Below are 24,531 nucleotides of genomic sequence, written 5' to 3'. Positions count from 1 at the left end.
GAGCACGAGAGGTCGCAGGAAGACCTGGGCCTCATGAGAGCCGCTGGTTTGTGGCTGTGCCTCTCCACTGTGCCCCCGGAAGCAGCCTGCTAAGCATCGCGGTGCCTCGGCTCTGAACGGAGGAGTGGCAGCTTCTCCCACGGAGGGTGAAGGCAATGCTGGAGAGCACAGATTTGCAGTCACTGTCCATGTCTCCATGAAGTCACAGCTCACACAGATGGGATGTGAGCACGCACTGCGATGTTCCCATGGGGAGCACTGCTGGCACACCCACCCACACTCTGGCTGCACCACTGGTCCCCACAGCAAGCCTGGCTCTGCTGCATGGAAACCTCTCTTGGAAATTATCACACATACACTCTCAATAGCGTCTGTGTAAAGACAGGGCTGGGCTGAGACGATGTGCCGGTGTGGCCTGCAGCTCCGACTTTACTGGCATTTGGGGTGCCAGTAAACCAAAGCCCGGCCCTACTCTCCCACACGACTTAGCACGATGGTCCTAGAGGCCAGTCGGGCAGGACTCAGGAAGAGGGGGCCCTCCCACTGGGGCAGAGGCGAGGTATGCTCCTGACGCCATGCGGATGAACCTGCAGTGCATGCTCGGTGTCTACAAACCTGGAGCACATGGGTCGAGTCCCAAGGCACCGACACCCAAGGTCTGCCCCCTCCATGGCTAAAGAGGGCCACTTGTTACCAGTTACAGCCAGCCCTTGACTCTCAGGGTCACTCTTTACGGCTCCAAGAAGGAGCTAGAAATGTTGACAAACCTCAGCTTTACCGTTAAGCCCAGAGCAAAACCCAGGTGCTGTGGGAACCCCGCTCAACACTAGGCTGCAGGGTGACCCTGGTGAGCAGCACAAGGTCATCTTCCTCACGGAGAGCCAGTTCAAGGTGATTCTGTGCCCACCCGGTGTCCATGCTCTCCTGCTTAGGGAACAGGCGAGGGAGAGGCAGCCCCAGAAGTCAAGCACCTGCTGTTTTGCACATGCCCTTCAGGGCACATATCCCCCTCAGCTAGAATCTGGATGTGCCCAGGGCAGAGGTGACACTATGTGACCTACGAGGCCTGCATGGACTGACACTGGGAGCTGGAGCCCAGTACCAACATGCTTCCAGTGGTCAACAGCCCTAAGGGCCCCAGCTGGCATCACAGAGAGCAGAAGCAAACATCCCACTGAGCCCGGACCACAGTGCAGATGCGCGACCAAACAAGCTTGCTGGTTCCATGTCGCCATGCCTGGGAGTGGCCTGTGTGCAGAGGGAACCCACAAGGGGGTAAGTGGCTCCTAGCCTTGATAACGCTGCAAAGATAAACTACAGCAGTTTAGGGTGTTTCCTTCTTTACTAAGCTTCATATAAACAGAGAAGATGTGCAAACTCTGAAAATTGGTGAGCTATAAAACATGGGAAGTTATCAAAGTAAATTCATTTTGTAAAAAGAAGCCTTAAGTTAACCAAAGCATTATAATCACATACAATGTTGAAATTTAACATATAAAAATGTTACATTAAGAAGATAAAATAAGGAATATACCATCTGTATAAATTCAGGATGTCATCTCATAGAAAGAGGTGCATAGAAACAAAGACTCCCTCATGAACGACGGCTATGCAATGAGCCAGAGCTGCCCTGGGGACAGAACCCCTTCACGAACGTGTCCCCAGCTCCAATGTCAATGGATGTGCCCGTGCTTCCTCAAGGAGCTCCAGGTGTCCACAGGGTGGATGTAGTTGTGAGTGACCACGGAGGTGTCAAGGCATCTGTGTGTGCTGGCCAATGAGCCCTGGAGGGTCCGGCTCCAGAGTACCCTCTTGGCACAGGGCCGAGTCCATCGGTACAGATGAACCTAGAGGACTCCACTGCCCTCCCATCCTCAGGGCCGGGTGTACACTCAACACACTGTCGACAGCGGAGGGAACGGGTTTTGTTTGCTAACAACGAGCTTCTGATGCTGATGTGATATGTAGCCTTTGATGTGACCCTGCAGGAGAGAGGGGCCGCGGTCACAACCAAGGTGTGCTCATGCCGCAGCCCCGTGCACACTTGGTCTGCCTCCAACACACACGTGATTCTCTGGGAGCCTAACGAACATATGCAGAGATGGTGCAGACACACTGCATGATGTCCGCCCACCTGCAGCCCCTCAGCAATGTCCCTTCCCAGGGTGACAGGAGCTCTAACAGAAGACGCCTTCACAACAGCCAACAGCTTTCAAGCCACGACCCCAGAGCCTCAAATTGTGGACTTGGTGGGGCAGGGAGGGGCCGCTCACCATGTAGATCAGGTTGGCCAGGATACACTGCACCTCGTCAATGTCCACGTCTTCCACCTGCATGAACTTCAAGGCCACCAGAAAAGCATCCAGAGACAGCTGGTGTGTTCTGAGTAGCAGGTACCTGGGAGGGGAAGCACAGGCCTACGCGGGTTACTGACAGGACACCAGCACTCTGGAGGCTGAGCCGGCAACCTGGCCAGGAGGAACAGGACACTGGCATAGGTGTCTGCATCTACTACATGTCATGTGCATTGTTCACATGGTCTGATGTCTCTGCCATCAGGACGCCCCTGGCAACCTGCTGCACCCTATGGATTCCCCGATGCAGGGTCCTCACTGTTCTGGACACATTACCCATAGCTGGGAGAAGGGATGGATGTAGAATTGAACTTTCTGACAAATGGGGAGAAGTGGGGCAGGTCTAGTTGGTTAGAGTAAGGAAAACGAGCACCTGTGCCAGGCGCTGGGATGCAGGGATGCCAGCGTGAGGCTGGCCCATGGGGCAGCGCTGGGGCCTTGTCCACATGCACACCCCCCCCCCCCCCCCCTCCAAGGGTGGTTGCTGGCCCTCATGGTGCAGTTGCAGGAGTCACACTGGGAGCTCACACTTGTTAGGAAGGAAACACTTAGCTCACACTTTCTTGAAGAGATTCCTGTAGGTGATTATCTTCAGCTTCTCAAGGATGAGGAAGATGCCGCAGCGAATAAAGAAGGTCTCGTGCTTCGTCAGAGCCTCGTTCAAGAGCAGAAGGTTGCCTTCACTGGGAGTGAGGACAAATGTGCAAACATGGTCATGAAAACCCAAGCCAGGGCGAGCTCTCTCACAACACGGGTGAGAATTTTCATTAATTCTGTGTCTGAAAGACTCCAGATGGGAAAGGAGAGAATACCTGACAGCTTTGGTCACCTCGGCAAACTGCATGAGATGGTACTTCCTCAACAGCTCGATGGTCGGCATGTGACCCTGGGACAAAGTGCCAATATCTCAGAGTAAGAGCCTTGCATTTTTAACACAATCACCTGTGATAAAACCCCTACCAGGGAGCCACGTCTTAAAAACCTGCAACCTGCTTCCCCGGGAGTCACGGAGAGACCTGGCATAGTGCAGACAGGCCAACTCGGGCCAGGTAACCAGAGCCCCAGGAGCACCCAGCTCTGACCCCCTCACGCCCTCGGGGCTTGTGTGGAAGCGGGAAGCCATAGCAGAAGACACGCTGGTCGAGGAGCTGGGAGCCCGGAAACGCTGCCCAGAAGAACTAGCTGAACCACCTCCAACTGGCTGTTTCTGGAGGCAGGTATGGCTCATGGCCCCTCCACTAAGAGCTACCCTGAGCTGCTCAAGTCTGAACTGTGTGGGTACTGCCTTGATAATTTTTAAAGAATTTTTAAATGGGAGGAAAGGATGCCCTATCACTCTGAAGAAGTTTTAGTCAATTAAGTGCTAGTTACCAGTCATTTCTTTTTAAGTCTCTAACTTTTGGTGACTACATAAGATACATACAGGCTGGCAAAACATTTTTCTTTCCAGCTTAATACACTTCTATTAATTTAGACTTTTAGGGGAAATAGAAATGATACGCGTTTGTTTTGTCTCACGTATGTTACACTTCTAAGGCAGACGGGCACATACTTCTAAGAGAAAGGAAGCACAAAGCCCTACTAGAAGGATCCAGAGGTGTCAGTTGTGGAGATACACAGTTCAGGCCACAAACAAAGCAGCTGACCCTTCCTCTATTTCAGGGGTGTGCTCACATGTGGCTCAGTCCGTGGTAGCTATGCACCATCTGCTTATTTTTAAGACTCTATCAACCTCCTCAAAGCAATGACATCTGTAGAAGCGGAGTAAAGTCACTCACCAGCAGCATTTTTACTGGAAGCAAATATATCAGAATCATCCTTTTGTTCTTCTGACTTGAGCGGTGACAGTGCTCGAAGGCAAAGGACAGGTACTCCTCAGCTGCAGAGACAGCACCACACACTGGCTGCAGCTCCCGCCCACACCGCATCCCACTGTTTCATCCTCTGAAACTCTTGTTTCAGGAACCATATATTCCTGCCACTAATATTAGCTAATCATCTTTTACTGTTAGTAAGTATTCAAAAATACTACTCAATGAATCTTCAGAGAAAAAAAAATCAATACCTTTAAAAAACTTTAAAAGAACAGAACTTAAAAACTTCTATTTTTAGGCTTCATATTAAAAAAAAAAAAAGGTTGGGGGCACAATCAAGGAAAGCCCTTGTTGAAAGCTGTGGACCTACTAAAACTTTTGTGACAGAAAATGAGGCTATCAAGTAAAAACCAGAGCAAGCACCGTGGCAGCGTGGTTACTTTTGTTGTCAAGAATCCACGGCTGGAAGTCATGCTGCTTCATGTGCACATCACCACTGAGGGCATGGGTTCACAAGTCTGGCCCATGCACGGTAGAGGAGACCGTAGAGAACCTCCACGTACCAGCTGATCACAAAGCTGAAAAGACTCGCCTTCCTGTTCTTGAGAGAACTCATGATGGAAACTCCCAGTGACGTGGTTTCCAGAAAGCACTGCTCTGACGAGCAGCGTCCCAGCACCATGCCGCGCAGCAACCCTCCAGCTCTGGTGGCCCCTGGGGTTTCTAAAGCAGAGGCCCGTGGTGGAACTGCCCACGGCCCGGGCTCCGCGTCCCCAGATGCCATGAGGGCATGACACTGGGACAGGGTGATCACTCACACTCCCAAGAAGATGGTGGTGCTGAAGCACCTCACACAGGAAAGTTGCCCACGGGAACTGCAACCCTGGCAGAGAATCCAGAGACCCCGCACAGGCCTCCCTTCATGTCACCAAGTCCGAGGTCAATAAGCACACACACACACACACACACACACACGAAACCAGCCTGGGTCACACTGCACTCCTCCTTATGAACTGGTAAGAGGCAGTGAGTGTTCTCCAAAACATCACTTAACGTTGCTCAGAATCCAGTGTCTTTAAAACACAGGAATCAAAGATTAACAACAAACCTTAAAAAAAAAACAAAAAAAAAAAACAAAAAACAAAACAACAAACCTTGCTTGAAGTCGCTGTCGAACATGGCCTTACGCCCAACGTAGTACCTGAACGTCACCCTCTGGGCAGTGCTATAGTCATCTTTCAGGTTTGAGCTGTCGATGGCTCTGATGAGGGGCTTGCACAGGTGCAGCTTGTTGATCTACAATAACCCATTTCACGTATTACTCAAAAGAAACAAAACAAGCAGGACTCACTTTACTAAGTACATGCCTCCTTAAAATGAGAACTACAAAGCCAATTACATCATCAAAGCTGGTTATTTAATAAGAAACGCTAAAACACAAGCCTCGGGCACAGAGGACATGCACACAGGGGCCAGCTGCCAGCGCCCAATGGGGCCGCTCCTCACCAGCCAACCTCATGAAGCAGGAAGGACCTTGTGTCCCCCCACCCCCCACCAGGTGGAAGGCCTGGTCCCACCACAATGGCACCTGTTCTGGGTGCTGTTGCCGTGCTTTCCTGAGAGGCGCAGTGTTTACCTCAAGGGGTGGAGGCTAAAACATGATCACACACACAAAGCTTTTGTGACAGTCCCTGCACCCAGCAGGCACTCAACAGACTCGACTGATACGGCCAGGTGCCAAGGACCCACGGAGGCAGCACTCAGGAACACCTGCAGAGCAGTGAAAGTGCCCACTCGGAAGCACACCTTAAAGTAGATCTTGAAGAGCTGGTTCACCAGGAACAGCATCCCCCACTTCTTCGAGTCCTCAATGCCAGCCCGACTATGGGAAAACAATTCAAGTTACACAGGAAAGAAACATTTATAAATCACACACACACACACACCAATGTGTCTAAACAAGATCAGTACCTGCAGATAAAAGCCTACAGCTAAAGCCACACCCATTAAACCAAACCACTCGAGAGCAGAGGTCTACAGACGACACCACAAAGCATGTGGGTGGTGCACTCCCGGCAGAGAACTACCTCGTCTGCATCACGTTTATTAACTAAGGCACGTGTGAAAAAGATGGGAAGTGTGTTCGCTTCTCCTGAGGACAAGATGAACTATGGAAACACGTGACAATATAGACAAATCTTACACAGAGCAAGACGCAGCGCATGCTGTGTGAGTCCACTCAAACGCGGTCAAATGGGAGACCAGAACCTTGATGAGGTTCCACCTGGGAAGAGGACGGCGTGGCAATGTCCTCGGCCCCTAGGAGGGTCACACTCAGGTACACACTTGTCAAAATACAGTCACGATCTGTATAAATTGGGGCACCTGGGTGGCTCAGTGGTTGAGCGTCTGACTTCGGCTCAGGTCATGATCCGGGGTCCTGGGATCAAGTACCACATCACGCTCCCCACCTTCTGCCTATGTCTCTGCCTCGTTCTGTGTCTCTCACAAAAAAATCTTTTAAAAAATTTAAAAAAAAATCTATGTAAATCATTACCTCCCACTACCAAGGAGAAGCTGCAATATTTACGGAAGTTTCTGATGGACTCATAACCTTTAGAACATACCAAGAAAGAAAAGAAAGAAAAAGAAAACTCCTAGATGCACAGGAGGAAAAATGCATGAATGGACACTGTGCAGCCGTACAGTAAATGCCAATGGTGCAAGTGGTGGGTCCTGTCAAACTGTCCACACTGTCAGATGCTTGAGGATTTTCACAACAAATGTTGAAACACAATGCACAGTTCAGTATGCTGTGTATCTGCGCTCTGCAATGGCTCTTCTTGGGTGCAGCCTCCATGCCCAGACAGGGAGATGGGGTGCCAGAGGGGGGCCAGGGGCAAGCCGCCTGCACACTTGAAATCCCAGGGCATGGGGTCAAAGTATATGAAATAAACATGAACCAGCAGGCTGTTCACAAGCCAGGGGTAAAAGAAATCCCTCCCTACGACCAAGGTGTGAATACTACAGCCAGTGTTTAAATACCACAGTCCCAAGGGCACCTGGGGGACTCCATCAGTTAAGCATCTGCCTCCAGCTCAGGCTATGATCCCAAGGTCCTAAAATGGAGGCCCAGGTCAGGCTACCTGCTCAGCAGGGGTCTGCTCCCTCCTCTCCCTCTGCTTCTCCTCCTGCTTGTGCTGACAAATCAAATCTTAAAAAAAATAAACACCAAAGTCCTCTTTTGGGATAGTAGCCAGCTCCCTTAGGCCTCATCACTAACTAGAAGTATGACCTCAAATCAGCAGAGACAATTAACATTCCACTGCCTGCCTCAAATGGTTAGGGAGGGTAGAAAACAAAATAGGGAGGAAGCGCAAGCAGTCTGTAGCACCTGTGACCACTCTGCTCTGGGCACTGCCCCTGCCTGTCCCTTCCAGAGACACTCAGAAAAGCAACCCCTGAGGGGAGATGTCACGTGGCCTCTGAGGCCCTGCCTCGCTGCTCTGCAAAGCCAGGGTGCCCGCCTCCCACCCACTGGAGCCCCCTATGTGCTCAGCACAATGCTGGCCATGCTACATATATGAAGTGCAGCCACTGTGGTTTTTATTTGCATTTCTGTGGTGACCAAGGATGTTGAGCATCTTTCTGTGGGTTTACTGGCCATTTATCTATCTTCTTTGCAGAAATGTCTATCCAGGTCCTTGGTCCACATACATTGATTACTTATCTTCACACATTCTAGATGTGTGAGGCTAATGTCAGTTACATTGTTTGCAAACGTTTTTCCTATTCTGTGGTGGTTTTTCACTTGTTGGACCGCATCCTTTGAAACACCAAGTTTTTAATTTTGATGAAGTCGGTTTATCTATTTTTTCATAGGTTAGTTTTGGGCGTCATGTCAGGAAAGCCAGTTATCCCATGACAAGCATGTACTGAACTATGTCTTGGCCCAAGAGACACAGTGTGGAAGCAACAATGGACTCCCTCAGACTTGGCCACTGAGTGTCATCATCCAAGTGAGTATGCTGGTGAGTGCTACAAATATGCCATCTGCCACAAAAGCCACAAAAGGAGAGCCTCCTCTGTCTGAGCCCCATGGGGTGAGGAAGCCTGTATGGGGAGGATCCCGGGTCACAACTCTGGCTGGAATGTTCTGAGATGGGGCTGGTGGGGATAGAGAACTGAGAAATGAGAAACTGGAACACTTGCCATGAACAAGTTTTACTTAGGTATGGAAAACCTTACTTTTTCTTTCTTGGCTTCACAATTTCCTGAAACTCCTAATCGAGTATGTGTGATTTTACAATAGATGAAGAGATGGGGTTTCAGGAGAAAAATGTAATAAACTCTTAAAGCAGAATCGGATATAAAATCTAGAATCATTAAGTAATGGCCAGTCAGTCTCCCTGAAAGCAGGTCAGTGTTAAATCACTCACTGATGGCTTGAGAGGGGATGCTGTGTGGCAGGACATGCAGTCTAACATATGTGTGCCCAGTGTCCCAGAGGAGACAGGATGGGAACAAAAGGGGGAGGAGGAGGAGGAGGAATACAAAAATCACCCTCGGAAGGATCTAACGAAACACACCAGTGTACAGCTCCAAGAAGCTCCATCAACCCTAAGGAAGTACAGAGATACGGCAGGAGCGAAGAGGCAGGCAGGGCCAGAGGGAAGGGCACGCTCCATCCCGGAGCACAGCCTGTGAGTGCTAACTGAAAGAGCCGTCTATCTAGAATTCTGCATCCACAGACAGAAAGGAAGACAAGGAAAGACGGCTGGAGAATTCAGTGTCCACAGAACTGCAGCCAAGGCCAGTGGGTTCCTGGCAGATGGGACCCGGGCAAGCGGGAAATGGGACCCAGGGCGGGAGGAACATGCTCCAGAAATGCTGTGCCAGAGAAATGTCCTTCTCTCTCTCTCACTTGCCAAACGTAACAGTGGACAGGACAACAACCACGGGGTCATCTGCCAACAGAGGGCAGGGGCCAGGGCGCCTACCCCCAGGGCTGTACTCACGTGTCACTGGCACAGACGCGGAAGCAGCTCATCAGCAGCTCGGCAGCTTTTTCCAGCATGTCTCCAACTTTGCTCTTCCCTTTCTTTACCAACTGCTGGTCTGCCTGATAGAACACAAACATTTATGTCTCATTGCCTCTGGGTCCCTTAATGAAAAAGAAACCTCCCGTGCTCCTGGAAGTAGAAACAGCAATAACCAAGGGTCAAAGTCCCAAGCAGCTCTGGTGAAATCTTCTGGTTGATGTTACTGTTAAAAATTTAGAATCAATAGTATTTCCTGCCTCTTCCACAAATCAACTCCTCAACCAATTCAAGCCTGGTAAGTCCACCTGTTCTCTGTGCATATGTGGCAGGTGGCCTCACCGCCCTGGGAGCCCTTCTGTATAGGCTCACGGACCCTCCCGCCCCCACTTATAGCCAGTCAGAACCCCCCAAACACACACACTTCCCACAGGTACCCAAGTCATCACCAGCACTGACTCTCCCCTTGTTTCCTGGGTCCGTTTACTCTGACTTACATCTGTGACATAGGTTCTCAAAGTCTGGTCTACTAACCACTGGGAGTCTTCAAAACACTTGCACATGATCCATGTGGTCGAACTATCTTCATGACAACACCTACAGCCATTATTTGTCTTTTCATTGTCTTGTCATTTGCACCAATGGAGTAAGCATGGCAGGAGGTGAAACCATGGGGGCCTTTCCAGCGACACCAAACAGAAGCGGCAACACCATGTCCCTGACATCACCCCTGTGCAATCTTTAACCAGTAACCCTAATTTCACTTTAAGCTGTCCTTGATGACACAGTAAATATTAAGTCTTGGTTCTTGAACACACATATATTTAATATTCTCTGTGATGCACTGACAGTATGTGCAAAGCACATCTGCTGCATGGTGAAAGAGGATGGTTTTTTCAAGGGAAAGCACTCGAGAAGCTGCTGGAGTCACCAGCTGTCCCTTGGAACCAGTGGCTGACAGAGGAGCACGGTGGGCCAGGCGAGGGTATCTGAGGGACCAGCTGCTTGAACGTGAGTGAAATACATCCTCAATTCCAGGCAAACGACTAACAGTATTTGTTGCCAATGACATCTGTCCTTTCAACAACAACAAAATCAGAATTTTGGACAATTTCTATCAACCACCACGAACCTGGGATTTCCTTACTTCACAACTTTTCTGATAAGGTCACTGGAGACATTAAACAAATGGGGTTTTTCTGGTTTGGAGTTTTTACACAACGAAACACATCAACATTTGGAACATCTCCATAACTCAGTGAACCAAATTTTCCAAATGATCAATGTATGATGCTACAAGATCACATGAGAGCACACAATGCACCCAGAGACCAAGACACAGTAGAGAATTCTCTCTAACAGTAGAAAAAGCTCACTGCTAAGCTTCAGAGACCACACTAATTAACCCTAAGCAACTATCTCTTGGAGCTCTGGCATAGTATAAAAAAGGGGTCTACAATTATCTGAAAGGCTATTAAAATACTCCTCTCCTTTCCATCTACACCTGTGTGGCACCAGACCGTCTTCTGCAACACTGTACACACAAAGGCACAGAGGATCCAGGTGGCTTCTGTTGAGATTAAAATGTAAAAAACTGTCACTCTTTTCAGCACATTTTGTTCATTTGGAAAATACTGTTATTTTTATTTAAAACATCAATTCTGTTAACACATAAAAGGCTTATTATTTTAGATGAATATTTTTTAAAATCCCAGTTAAAAGTTTTTAATACAGTAAATACAAATAACTATAACTCATATAAACAAAGCTCTTTGGAGACTCAGATATTTGCGTTTCAGTTATATTTTTCAGTTCTAGAAATTTCCATCATAGTTCTTTACAACTTCTATTTCTTTGCTGAGCCCATCTATGTTTTCGTTTGTATCAAGCATGTTCATGATTGCTCCCTGAGGCTTCATGATGGCCTTAGTGCGATCCAGTCAGGGAATTCCAACATCTACCATTTGTGTACCATCTCTCCTCATGGGCTGAGATTCTACTGTAAGTGATATTTGGGGTTTGAGGTCATGGTACTATGGATCTTGCATCAGCAGTGGATGCCATGCTGGTGGGGAGCTGCCGCTGGCTGGAGTGGGTCCAGCTCCCCATCACTCTTGCTGAAATGCTGGGGACTGGCAGGCTCTGGGTGGCTGCAGCAGGGAGTGCCAAAGATGGTTGTCTTCCTGGGCTGCCTGCCCCCTCTGGCTCTCCCTGGGGCCTCTTCATCTCTGAGTTGTCATTCCTTGATTTGAGGCTTCTCTGGGACCCAGTCCAGGGCAGGAGACCCACCACTTAATGCTCTGAGAGCCACACTGGCTTCAACTCCCACAATACCCACAGCGTGGGAACCTACCCAGAGAAAAGTTCGTCCAGCCACCTCCTGCCCTTTTGCTCTCTACACCAGGTACACCCCAAACCTCAAAACCTTTGGAAGAATGATATGAAAGGAAGCAACAGATAGAAACTGAATTTGAGGGGATCCCTGGGTGGCTCAGCGGTTTGGCGCCTGCCTTTGGCCCAGGGCGCGATCCTGGAGACCCGGAATTGAGTCCCGCGTCGGGCTCCCGGCATGGAGCCTGCTTCTCCCTCTGCCTGTGTCTCTGCGTCTGTGTGTGTGTGTGTGTGTGTGTGTGTGTATGTGTCTATCATAAATAAATAAATAAATAAATAAATAAATAAATAAATAAATAAATAAATAAATATTAAAAAAAAAAAAGAAACTGAATTTGAGTTTTAAAAGAATAGTAACAAAAACTGAACTTACATTATTGGCAAATATTCGAAGGTCAAGCGCTACAGCATACATGACAGGCAGAGCCCTGTGGGGCAAAGAAGCAAGCATGTCTGAAGAGGCCATGAGGTCAGACTCCGTCCCCACAGGCAGGGGTCACATTGACACCCAGGGCTACTGCCTACCCACAGCAGGGCCACCAACCTCCAGGAACTGGTCGGCTACTACTGTCTTCCTCACTTCTACCATGGCCCCTGGGGCTCCTGATCGACAGACACTAAGATGCCCACCCACTGCCCCAACCCTCCTGAGGTCTAGATCCTGAGGTGTCCAGGGTCCTTGGCCCCAGACATCTTCTCCTTCCCTTCAACCATTACCCAAGCAGCTCCATTAAAGCAAGATGTGGTTCAGTAAGACCTTCTAACAGGACCCAGAAAACCTAATAGGCAAAATGTCCTAAAAGGATTTTTTAAAATTTAGCTGGTGGTATTGGTTTTATGTGTAAGACAAGTCTTCATTTAAAGAGGGTATTTATTTTTTCTAAAAGGTATTTTCCATATTTACCCATAGTTAATAAGTCATAAATCATAAAATCAAGAATTAGTTTGTCAAGGAACTTAAAATCACCAAACTGCCATGTGTCCTGTCACTCCACATGAACTGCTGTTGATCTGCCCTTTTGTCCAAGTTAAAACCAAAAGCAAGCTCAAAATTGACAATGGACAAATATTTTGGGGTATGGAAGGTCTGAAATAACAAGGCTTCATATTTATGTGAGCACACTGCAAACAATCTGGCTGGTCTACCACTTAATATTTACACTAACTACTGAACCTCCACTGTCCGCAGCAATATTATCCTGTGTCAACAGAAGACATTAAATATCCATGTAGAAAACACGACACACATTTGTTTAGAATAAAGCTTTAAAAAGCTTCTGCTAAAAAAACCCAAACCCCAAACCCTGCCATTTGCCAGTTTCTGGTTACTTCTGTTCGTACTTACCAGTTTTCTTCTTTGTGGGCTTGAAATGCACGCAGGAATGACGTACTATGTCAAGGAAAGAACAACGTGCAAAACCCAAGCAATGCTACAAATTGTAATAGGAATATAAAGGAATCTGAATTTTATATATCACAGAGGTAAGTTCTTGAAAGAAAAAATGTACAAATTACAAATACCTGAATATCATTAGGTATCAGTACAGATAAGTGTATTTACTTCACACATATGTTCTCCAAAGTAAGCGACTATGGTAAGACTCTTAACTGGCAATTTCAAACATTTTATTTGGTTTTTCTGAACCCAGGCGGTCACAATTATACATAGTATGCTTTAGCATCTGCAGTATAAAGTCTATTTCCTTGATTATAGAATTCTTAAATTCAAAGGAGACAAAGCTAGTCTCTCTCCTTTGTATATTTAAACAAGAAGATTAAAAAATAAGCGAACTAAAACTCTTGAAATACACATAAATACTAGAACATCCCCTGACTTAAGTCGGAGAACCCACTTAAATGACTTAAATCAGACAGTGGCTGGATGAAGGTCTCCAGTAACCACAGTGGAGTCCACTCTCAGCAATCTATGCCTGGAGTTTGGAGTTCTCATATTTCACCAAGGGACTAACTAGTCCTGCAGCTATCCTTAATGCTTTCAAGGAAATATCACTTTTCACAACAGAATTAGAACCCTTAATCATAACCTGTGTTCTACCTCACTGTATGGGTAACTGGACTACAGTCCTAAGGTCCATGATACATTTAAGAACCTCAATGAAATAACTAAACGAGTTTCTCTTCCAAAAATCAGTTTCAATTCTTTTCTAATTAAAGGTATGAATAAAAATGACCCAACGTCTCCAGATCTTGAACCCCGGATATAACTCAACCATAACACAAATGAAAAGATATTGGACGATGACAGTCTGGCATTTGTACGCCTCTACAAAGTCATGGTTCCCCACCGCGTAAGTGCACCTGCAGAGGAGACAGCATGGGCTCAGGACACAGGCAGCGGGACCTGCAGGCGAGCCCCACAGGCCCACCCCTCACTTCCATCACAGTCGCCCCAGTGCACTGCTTACCCTGCACTCGGGGTGCAGCTCCCACCTGGTGGGCTACCGGAATGGGAAGGAGGACAAGAAATACACAGGTGACTTTTAACTGAAACGGGCTGACATCAGAGGAAACCCACAGAATGTACTGGGACAATTCTTTCCAGCCTCAGAAGGGGACCCTAGTTACAGTAGGTTTTGAGTGCCAGGCACTAGTAAGAGCATAGCACGGCCCTGCCACTGCAGCTATACTCATACAGGAGCTCATACTGGATGCCCGCTGGGCAGGGTCAGCCATGGTCAGCTCATCACCACATCTGGAACCCCAACACAAACTGCACAGAGCCAGGAAACAGTGGGAAGTCTCCCACTACCAGGAGCCCAGTGGTACCCTGACTTTTCCAGAGATCTCCCAGGGCTCACACAGGCCTTCCTCCCCCCAGCCTGCTTGGAAGCACTGGAGGCATGTGGACAGGAGGGTGATCAAATGCCACAGGCTTTAGGACACCCAACTTTGCCTGGTTCACGCTCCAATGGTGAAAACGGTACCCATGAGATGTAACTGAAAAGCAAGTCTTTTGTTTGCTTTGCTTGGCTCTAGCTCCATTCCTGGCAAAGCAAAGAGGTTAAAACAGGCAAAAGTCAGTGGTGAGCCATACACCCACCCCAAACAAAAGACCATTAAACAGCCAATGAAAGGAGTGTCAAGTGATATAAATATGTAAATATGTGACCACAATTTATCTTCAACTTTTAAGAGCATACATTATCTTTGAAATGAAAAAAAATTATTAAAAATTTAAAATACTTTAAACTTCAAAAATTTTCATAAGCTTTACCAATGGGAAATTACAAATGCACTTTTCTTAATAATACAAGATAAAACAAAAGAGGGAGACAAACCATGAGAGGCTCTTAATCGTAGGAAACAAACTAAGGGTCGCAGGAAGGGAGAGGGGTAGGGGAACAGGGTAACTGGGTGATGGGCATGAAAGAGGGCACATGATGGGATGAGCACTGGGTGTAATGTAAGACTGATGAATCACTAAATTCACCCCTGAAACTAAAAATATGCTATATGGTAACTGAATTTAAAATAGTAAAAAAAAACAAAAACCAAAAAACAAAAACAAAACCCACAAATGCAATTTTCTTTTCAAAGCAAATTATTCCTTGTTTCAAGCCTAAGATGATGGATTTAAGATCTTATTTATTTATTTATTTATTTATTTATTTATTTATTTAAGAGAGGGAAAGAGTGCATGTGTGAAGGGGGAAAGCAGTGGAGAGGGAAGAGAGGGAGGCGAGGGAGAATCTCAAGCAAACCCCCACACGGAACCAGACAAAGCTATGAAGCAGGGCTCAATCTCATGACCCCGAAATCATGACCTGAGCTGAAACCAATACTGGTACCACCCAGGTGCCCCTCAAACCTAAGATTTTATTTTGTTTTATTTTATTTTTAAAGATTTTATTTATTTATTTATATGATAGACATAGAGACACAGGCAGAGGGAGAAGCAGGCTCCATGCTGGGAGCCCGATGTGGGACTCGATCCTGGGACTCCAGGATCATGCCCTGGGCCAAAGGCAGGCGCTAAACCGCTGAGCCACCCAGGGATCCCCAAGCCTAAGATTTTAAACAAATTCCCTAGTGCGGCAATTTCCAGATTTGCTTTATTTTTCTTCCTCACCAGGGCGTTACCTTAAATGAGCAGCAAACATTTCATCATAAGGGGGTTCCAAGACCTGCTGACACTTCTCTTCTGGGGAGGCCATCTAAATAACAGGAAAAAAATGACAAAAATAAAATGAAAAGGCACCAAAAGAATGCAATGTGTAGAAAGAGATTTAGACAAATCTGCTTTCAAAGGAACATACGCTTTACAGTTAACAGGAACACCTGACACTCTGTCACAACTGTCACCCAGGGCCTGTATACCTTACGTGTATACCTTAACATTGGGCAGCCAGTCAGTGAAGACATATTTATGAAGCAGCTACTACATGCTCAGTAAGGAAGTTGGTGTGAGTGAGCTGCTGAGTGAGGGGATGCCATGTTAGGAATCACCCTTCTTCACCTCCTGATGACAGAGCGACCTGATCTATCCTGGGTGAGGCTAGCTGACATTTATTTCTAATGTCCTCTTCCCTCTTAATGGCCAGGTTTTAGGTCATATGAGTACCACAGGGTGAAAGCACGCAGAGTTAAAGAAGTCAGTTAGTCCCTGATGCACTAAACACATGTGCTTATCCATGTGTGTAAGTGAGGGAAGAAAAAGGACAACAGCAGCAAAAGGCCTGCCCCATAGCCCCTGGTGGAATATCTAGGCAGACAATGGCCATCAGTGAATGGAGGGCCACATAAGGAGGCTAGCAGGGAGTTTTATGATGAAGGGATCCACCCTTGGTGGTGCAATAGGCAGCACGTGTCATGGCTGAGGAGTCTCTGGCCAGGGAGAGCCTCTGGCATTAAGTTCTACTTAGAGCAATGGTTTTCACCATGGTTACTTAGGAGAACCATTCAGGGAAATCAAAGTTTTAAAAAGAACCTACTTCTATTCCACAAACTGGTTTATTTGGTCGGAGGTGCAGCCTATACACTGCCAAATATGATCTCCAATATACAGAGCTCCTTTTTCTTTCAAAAGAAAAACTGTGCCCCAACAGGAACACATTCCAATATCACAGTGAAAACCGATGAGGAAAATGGGGCTTTACAAAATGCCAAGATTCTTTTCTATCGAAGACAGGGCTTGCGTATCATTTATCTGCTAACTCAAGGACACTTCCAGTTTATGCTTTCCATTAAAGGCCAATGGTAAATACCGTTGGGTTTGCAGGCTATATAGATCTGTTGACCTACCCAGCTATGCCTCCGTGGCAGGAAAGCAGCCACAGAGCACATGAACAAGCAGACATGGCTCTGCTCCACTGAGCTTTACTTGTAACAGGATACATTTGTGGGCTTTGGGGACAGACAGGCCTGGGCACAGCTAAGGGCCCACCGCCTGTGTGCTGGATGACCTTAGATGACCTTCCTACACGCTGCATTTCTCTGTCACTCAGAGGGTCATGTGGGAGTTAACCACAGAGCACAAACTGCACACCTCAGCACCGTATTGAGCACACAGCGCTCAATAAAGGAACTAGAATTACAGACATGATATGAACTTTAAAATTTTCAAAAGAGCGGCAGTATTAGTTTCCTTCTGATTCAAACTCTCAACCGCTTTTTGGAAGCTGGTCACCCGGCAGCCTCTCAGACACCTGCGTGCGTGGCCCATCTGCCCACCTGAAGCCGTGGGTTGGCGACATGAGGATGCTTGAAAGACACCAGCTCTGCACAGGATGCCCCGTCTCTGGTATCAATGGCTTCATAGACCTGAAACATTTGAAAAGAGACCAGCAGAGTAGTAAAATCAACCACTCTGCCCTCGCAGAACCTAACCAACACATCATAAGCCTCAAAAATCCATCTTCCTGACTCTTGGTCGCAACACAGAATAAGCTGGGGCTCTCAGTAGCCAGCAAACGACCGCAGCATTTCAAAATGAGCTCTTTCAGAGGCAAAGAAACAGGTGACTCACATTAGAAACAATGAGTAAGTCAGTAGCTATTAAAAAAAGGCTCATTATTTTAGTTTTACTTGGTCATATAGACACTTGAAAATTCACTTATAAAGCTTATGGAGGAAAAAAAAAAAGAAACTACAAGCCACGTTCCACTCAACCCATATATAAACTACAACAGGGAATGGCAACAGCGAAACAGACCATGTCACAGTCACACCACAGGAACCTGGGTGTCGCAAGCAAGTTTTAGATAGACCCATCAGTGATGACGTGCCAGAGAGTGTCTGCAGTGTGCTTATTGTCAAGAAAAAAAAGAAAACACCCAAAGTCACAGGAAAAGTGCCTAACTCGGTCTGGGAAGAAAAGAGAAACTACACGTTACACGTGATCACAGGAAGAAACACCAGCCCCTGGGCCCACCAGGTGGGGGCTGAGGGCCCACGGGGCTTTTACAGATTTCTGTCCTGAGTGCCTGTGTTGTGGCAGACAGCTGCAATTAGAAAACCAAGTAACATCTGAAGATATTATTTACCAAAAGAGAACACAGAAATCCAAACCAGAGAAAGGCAAGCGTAGAGAAAGCATACAGCCTGATTTATCTGCAGTGGGATTCACTCTGTCAACTTTATGCCCACAAGGCCTCGGTCAGGGATGACAGAAAGTACACATGTCACTCCCCAGTCGTGAGATGTACCCCCAAAAGCAGTAAGCATGGCAAGGGTGGTTGGACTCACTGCAACCGATGCTAGAAAAGGACTGGAGGACAAGAAGCTTTGAGGTGCGCCCACTAAGGGGGGCACACACCTGCTCTCCCCTCAACCCAGTAATCCTACACACCAGCATCTGCAGCCAGAAGAAATGGATCCAGCTCTTGGGCTCTTGTACCACTTAGGGCATCACCCGGGAAAGTTCACACCATCTCACCTACAACTACTGAGTTATCAGGAATTTGCCACTCGACCACCCAAGAAAACCACATAGGTGCAATCCCATTTCTAGGGATTTACTTTCCAATAGAAAACAACAGGCACTTGTGCAGGGTGCATGAGGTATTAGGAATAACCACAAAATACCGGTCCCATCCGTGCCTTTACCGCAAGGAAGCTAATAAAGGCCGCCAGAGCACCTGTCACAGGAGGCGCCAAGGAAGAGGGACAGTGACAGACTAGAGATAAATCTCAAAGACCTGAGGCGCAGCTCAAGGAACACTAGGACCACAGTCACCCACTCACCTGTTTTAGTGACTGTTAGTACGTCGTGTCTCAGAACCTTCGGCCTTTCAATTTAAACAGCCTCCCATGGACCATGCAGCTGGACTCCAGGTGAGCTGGTTCAGCAGCATACCTGTGGGCCTGGTCCAGAGACTGCGGCGCCCATTAGGGTACAGCTCACTGGCTCTGGGCGCTCCCGGGAAAACACTCTCTTTCCTGGCTACTGCTCATCACTTCATGACCTCCTGGCTCCAAGCTGGTCCATGGAGGGTGCAGGGAGGGGGCGGGGGGGGGGGGTCATCTACTCTTGAAACTTGTAAGTTTTAAGTAATCTCTATACCCAATGTGGGGCTGGACTCACAACCCCCTGAGATCAAGAGTCGCATGCTCCACCAACTGAGCCAGCCAGGTGTCCCCGGAATTTGTAACTGTTAGCAAGGCTTGGAAGTAATGACTCCCTCCCCTCCTCCAGTGGCAATGAGGACACCCAGAACTCAGATCCAGTTCCTAATCTCCACTACCCAGGAAGAGGAACTAGAGCTCCCTGGAAAAAGGACTGGCCCAGCACTGGAAAAAGGAGAGAAATCCATTAGCTTTGCACAGGAATCACTGTGCCAGAAAGCAAAGCAGAGCTCAAGGAAGGACACACACATGTCAGAAAGCCCCAGAAACCAGTGTGAAGGCACTCTTAGCGGCCAAATGTGGGACAAGCTGAGCTTCAAAAAAAGTAAGAATAATTTCACTGGTTCTGGATTAAAACTTGGCATTAACACCACCTTATAATGATACTTTTTAAAAGGGGCACAGGGAAAAGCATTTCTAACAGATGAAGTAGTAGCTGACAAATGTAAAAAGAGTGGGAGAATTACCACTTGGCAAACACTCACATAATAACCTGCTTGGGAAAAAACTACCAATGAAAGCTGCAATCACCCTAGAAAGGGTATGGAGCGGGATGTTCATGGGCTCTCACAATCCATCCAACAGATTACAAATCAATACGGACACTGGAGTAGGATGATGGGCCTCACCTTCCCCCAGTGATCCAGTTCGGAGCACCCATGCAAGCCTCCTGAGGCTACAGGATGTCTACACTGGCCAGCTGAGCCCAAACCTAATCACTAGAAAGAGTCACATAAAGGTAGATGATGACACATCCATGAGTCCACTGCCCTGGACATTTTCAAAAAAATTGTCATCAAACAAATCTGCTCCCAGAAACAGGCAAGAGGACTCTTCTAGATGACAGACTTTACAGAGCAAGACTGTCATACTCAGAGTGTGACCTGACTGGACCCTACAGGTAACAAAGAGGCTCCAAACAGTACTGTGGGTGGATGTGGAGCCCAGACTCTACCAGAAAACACTGGTGTTACGTTTCTCGGCTATGCCACCAGCCCAGCAGCCAGACAGCACAACAGCCTCGGTGCTCTGTGAAGGGCCACGGGGGCGGCGACCTCCTTTCCAAGAGCTCACAGGAGAGAAGCACACACGCCTGGGGGGGGGAAGGGTACACAAATGTGGTGCGCCAGGTGAGGGTATACATGTCTTCAATGTTCTCCTCTCAACTTGTCTGTAGATTTGAAAATTTTCAAAATAAGGGATCCCTGGGTGGCTCAGCAGTTTATCGTCTGCCTTTGGCCCAGGGCGTGATCCTGGAGTCCCAGGATCGAATCCCACATCAGGCTCCCTGCATGAAGCCTGCTTCTCCCTCTGCCTGTGTCTCTGCCTCTCTCTCTCTCTCTCTCCCTCTCTCTCATGAATAACTAAATAAAATCTTAAAAAAAAAAAAGAGAAGAAAGAAAAAAAATTTTTAAAATAAAAAGTTGGAGGAAAGTTACAATTTTTTTTTAAAGATTTTATTTAGTTATTCATGAGAGAGAGAGAGAGAGAAAGGCAGAGACACAGGCAGAGGGAGAAGCAGGCTCCGTGCAGGGAGCCCGACGTGGGACTCCATCCCGGGCCTCCAAGATCAGGCCCTGGGCGGAAGGCAGTGCTAAACCGCTGAGCCACCTGGACTACCCGAAAGTTACGATTTTAAATGTAGATAGTTTTTTAAAAGTAACTTGCCATTTGCGGTAAGAGTTTATAGAATAGACCAAAGAAAGAAGAACACCAAACAATACCAGCCCTTAGAGAGACCCCAGAAATACTGAAGAGCCCCAGTTGCGGGGAAAGTGCAGCTGACCCCTGATGGACAGGTCACACCACGGCTCTTTACTGTACGGCACAGTAAATGTATTTTCTGCTCCTTACCATTTTCTTGATAACATTCTCTCGCTTGGCTACAAGAATGTCGTGGATAACACAACACAAAACACAGGCTAGTTGACCCTTTCTGTGGTTGGTAAGGCTCTTGGCCAACAGTAGGCTATCGGTTAAGCTTTTGGTGAGCCAAAAGTCATAGGCTTATTTCCAACTGCTTGGGGGAGTCAGTGTCCCTAACCCCCACACTGTTCAAGGGAGAGCTGTACAAACAAACCGATCTTTTACTAAAAACAATTTTTAAAAGTAGAATATTAGAAAAAATGTTACAGTAAATTAACTCCACCTGTCCTCTCCAAACAGAAACTGGAGGCGTGTGGAAGCACCAAGCACTGAATAAAAAGGGCCTCCCGGGAGGCAGGGACAGCCTAGTGACTGCCGACCACTGCACGGACAGCCCTCCCTGGGCTGCTCAAACTGGAAGTGAGCGCTGGGAAGACAAGGCCCTGACAACTAGCTCTCCCCTTGGGCCGCTGTTCAGGGCTGTTGATGTGGCTAGTCCCTTTGAGCAGCGAAGCAATGTCTCCCCCATCCCTTGAGCGAAACGAAACGCAGGCTTGCTCGTCACCTGCCACACAAGGGGTGGATGCTTTCTTTGACGCAGGTGCAGGCACCCTTCCGGGCCCACAGGCACTGACAGGCTGACCCCACACCACCGCTGTGCTGAGCTCCAGCCCTTGGTCTCTGGCCAGGAATGCGTGTGTTCCAGGAGCATCCAAGGAACCAACAAGAGAACCTGCAAGCTTCGGGGAGAGTGAAAGCAAAGCAAGCCCTGACCTGAGAGCTGCTGGGAAGTAATCCCGGGGACCGGGGCAACAAAGACCTACCTGTGCGCAGGCAGCTGCCGGCCCAGGATGTGTTAGGCACGAAACAGGGAGCAGACTCGTGTGCAAACCCACAGGGTCAGTGAGATTCAAGAGACACTTCCGACCCCGAGATCTGGGGGGGGGTCTGCCTGGGACAGAAAGCGCTGGCTGGCTGCGGCGAGGCTGCCGGCCGGAGTGCTGCGTGGAAAGGCTCGGCGTCTGGGGCCAGAAGCTCGGGTCGGAACGGCCGCGGCACCGCCTCCAAGGAAAAGTGCGAACTAGGGGCCGCCGTGCACCACGGTAAGAGCTCGCCGGCGCGGGAACGAGGGGCGCGGCCGAAGCTGGGGCAGACCCGGCAGGGCGGGCGGAGACCGGACTCGAGGCGTGGGGTCGCGGGTCTGAGCCCGGCAGGCTCGCCCTTGCGCCTCCCCAAGCCCTCGAGGGCTTTAAGACGCACATAAGACGCCAACGAGGGCCTGTAGTCCAACGGGTTCTCAAAGGCCCACCCCGCGGGCACCGTCAGAGGAGAGGCCCGAGGCCCGCGGCGGGGCGGGGGCGGCGGCGACAGGAGCCCCTAAGCCCTCACGGTGCCCCCGAGGACCGCCCCCCCGGCCACACCCCCGAGCGGACGCCCGCGGAGCTTCTCGCACCGACCCCGGCCGGCCCACACCCGCGCCCCGGCCCCGCGCACCCACCTGCTGCAGGTACTGGTTGATGGTGATGTGCGCCATGGCCGGACCCCCCGCGGAAAGTGGGCGTGGGCGGGGCCTGCGCGCGCGGCTGCGTCCGCCTCACTTCCGGCCGCCGGTCCGTCCGGACCTGCGCGCCCCCCAGGCCCGCCTCCCCCGCACGCGGGTTCCGGAGGAAGAGAGTCCGCGGCAGCGTGCGCCCCGGGCCGGGATGAAGACGCGCCCGGGCTGAGGAAGGCCGCGGCCTGCGCTTGGATCCGCCGCCGCCTCCCGGCGAGGACGCCCGGTCCGCGCCCTCTGGGTGCCTGGGCTCCCGCCCGGGGCAAGCTGGGCCCCGCCGCCCCCCTCGACCGTTATACGTTCCACAAGGAGCGCGGCGGCCGCCGGGCGGCCCGGGGCGGGGGCGGGGGCGGGCCGGGGCGGGGGCCGGGGTCGGGGCCGGGGTCGGGGTCGGGGTCGCGCCGGGCCGGCGGGGCGGCGGTTGGGCGGCCGGGGCGGCGCTGACGCGAGGCCCGCCCGCCCGCGCGGCCGGGGAGGCGGGACGGGGCGGGGCGCCCGCTGCTTCCCGGCCGCCGCCATGGCCGACGAGACCCCCAGGAAGGGCGCCCTGTCGGCGCTGGTCGGGCACACCAACGGCCTCACCAAGCCCGCGTCCCTGGCCGCGGCCGCCGTGGCCTCCAAGCCGGGCGGCGCCGGCGGCTCCAAGAAGCTCGTCATCAAGAATTTCCGAGGTGGGTGCGGGGCGGCGGGGCGGCGGGGCGGCGGGGCGGGGCGGGGTGGGCGCCCCCGGCCGCCGGAAGTGCCCGTCCCGGGGAGAGGGGGTCCCGGGGGGGCGCAGGGGTGGGGGGCGGGGGCCCGGGGAGGGGGCGCCTCCGGCCGCCGGAAGTGCCGCTCCCGGTGGGGGGGGAGGGACGGGGGGGCTCCCGGCCGCCGGAAGTGCCGGTCCTACGGAGAGGGAATCCCGGGGGGGGGGGCGCCCCCGGCCGCCGGAAGTGCGGGTCCCGGGGCCTGGGGCCTGGCGCCTGGCGGGCGGCGGCAAAGGGGTGTCCGGTCCCCGGAAGCGCCCCGGCTGTGTCCCGGCTCCGGCGTCCACGCAGCGGGGGCCCGCAGCGGCCGGTCCGCGCCCGGGGCCCCCAGGACTGGGTCATTCCGGGAAGGGAAGTGGGGGGGCTGCGGGCCCGTGAGCGTGATCGTGGGCGCGACGGGGGCGCCGACCCTCACCCCGCCCCGCCCCCGCCCCGCAGACAGACCGCGGCTTCCGGACAACTACACTCAGGACACCTGGCAGAAGCTCCACGAGGCGGTGCGAGCCATCCAGAGCAGCACGTCCATCAGGTACAACCTGGAGGAGCTGTACCAGGTGAGGGCCGAGGCGGACCCCGCGCGGGCGCTCTTCCCCCCCGTCGCTGCCGCACGGCCACGCGGCCCTCCTCCTCTTTATTTTCCGATCGTTGCGGTTAAGACGCGGAAACGGATTTTGTTACGTCCGAAGATGTTCCGTTTCCAACGTAATTGTGGAAAAGGAGCATTACTTTACGTATTCCGTTGATCAGCAGACCGGTTTTCCTGATAACTGGTTTTCAGAGAATAGCATTCGTTGATTAGTGCGTTACCTACCACCTACATTTTGCATGACCGTATGATAGATACCTCCGTTTCTATGAAGACATTGGAATTAAAACTTTCTGTTTGCATAACTGTTTGTTGTAAGAACTATGGACATCACAAAAAAGGACAAAAATAAATTAAAACCACCTGTACTCCCGCCACTCAAGGAAGACCGCTATTGGCATTTTGGTGGACATCCATCCCTTCTTTGTAATAACTTTGTATGAGTTTATATTTTTTGATCGACTTTTTGAGGCATAATTTGCATAGAACCTGTACTTTAGTAACTTATATTGAGGTGTAAATGCTGTTATCATGGTAACATATAGAATTTTTTTAAAAAAATTTTTTGAATTTTTATTTATTCATGATAGTCACACACA

General features: G+C 50.0%; 2 protein-coding genes across 8 annotated transcripts in view; one reads left to right on the top strand and one right to left on the bottom strand.

The window, feature by feature from the left end:
- Positions 1–1,323: 1,323 nt before the first annotated feature.
- Positions 1,324–22,702, bottom strand: PCID2 (PCI domain containing 2). Of its 7 annotated transcripts, none has more exons than XM_077854891.1 (16): positions 22,547–22,702; positions 17,290–17,379; positions 15,700–15,773; positions 14,508–14,603; positions 14,025–14,057; positions 13,852–13,917; positions 12,944–12,985; positions 11,972–12,026; positions 9,187–9,290; positions 5,975–6,050; positions 5,323–5,464; positions 4,133–4,233; positions 3,167–3,240; positions 2,912–3,037; positions 2,274–2,397; positions 1,324–1,982 (listed from the first exon to the last, which is right to left on the bottom strand). In XM_077854891.1, exons 1-16 carry the CDS (start codon positions 22,580–22,582, stop codon positions 1,893–1,895), a joined length of 1,329 nt encoding a protein of 442 aa, XP_077711017.1. In that variant the 5' UTR covers positions 22,583–22,702; the 3' UTR covers positions 1,324–1,892. The 7 variants fall into 7 exon arrangements, with proteins under 7 accessions (XP_077711017.1, XP_077711012.1, XP_077711013.1 ...); XM_077854886.1 differs by lacking the exon at positions 22,547–22,702 and adding an exon at positions 21,873–22,010; XM_077854887.1 differs by lacking the exons at positions 14,508–14,603; positions 22,547–22,702 and adding an exon at positions 21,873–22,003.
- Positions 22,703–23,087: 385 nt separating this feature from the next.
- The window catches only part of CUL4A (cullin 4A), a 43,247-nt gene continuing 41,803 nt past the window's right edge, over positions 23,088–24,531 (top strand). The window contains exons 1-2 of the mRNA XM_077854885.1: positions 23,088–23,271; positions 23,785–23,900. Coding sequence (XP_077711011.1) covers positions 23,118–23,271; positions 23,785–23,900 — 270 coding nt within the window. The 5' untranslated portion in view covers positions 23,088–23,117. The remainder of the gene's footprint in view (positions 23,272–23,784; positions 23,901–24,531) is intronic.

The sequence above is a fragment of the Canis aureus genome, chromosome 17 (assembly GCF_053574225.1).
Source record: "Canis aureus isolate CA01 chromosome 17, VMU_Caureus_v.1.0, whole genome shotgun sequence".
Lineage (NCBI taxonomy): Eukaryota > Metazoa > Chordata > Mammalia > Carnivora > Canidae > Canis > Canis aureus.
The sequence above is the reverse complement of the archived record's forward strand: the minus strand, read 5'-3'. Positions and strand labels throughout refer to the sequence as shown.

What these genes read in the sequence shown, in the direction of transcription:
- PCID2 (XM_077854891.1), bottom strand. Translation starts at nt 22,582, where the DNA reads ATGGCGCACATCACCATCAACCAGTACCTGCAGCAG. An exon ending in CGCGTCTGTGCCAGTGACAC is followed by an intron (nt 6,051 to 9,186) that starts GTGAGTACAGCC and finishes GTTTTCCCATAG; the next exon opens with TCGGGCTGGCATTGAGGACT. An exon ending in TCTTCAAGATCTACTTTAAG is followed by an intron (nt 5,465 to 5,974) that starts GTGTGCTTCCGA and finishes GGGTTATTGTAG; the next exon opens with ATCAACAAGCTGCACCTGTG.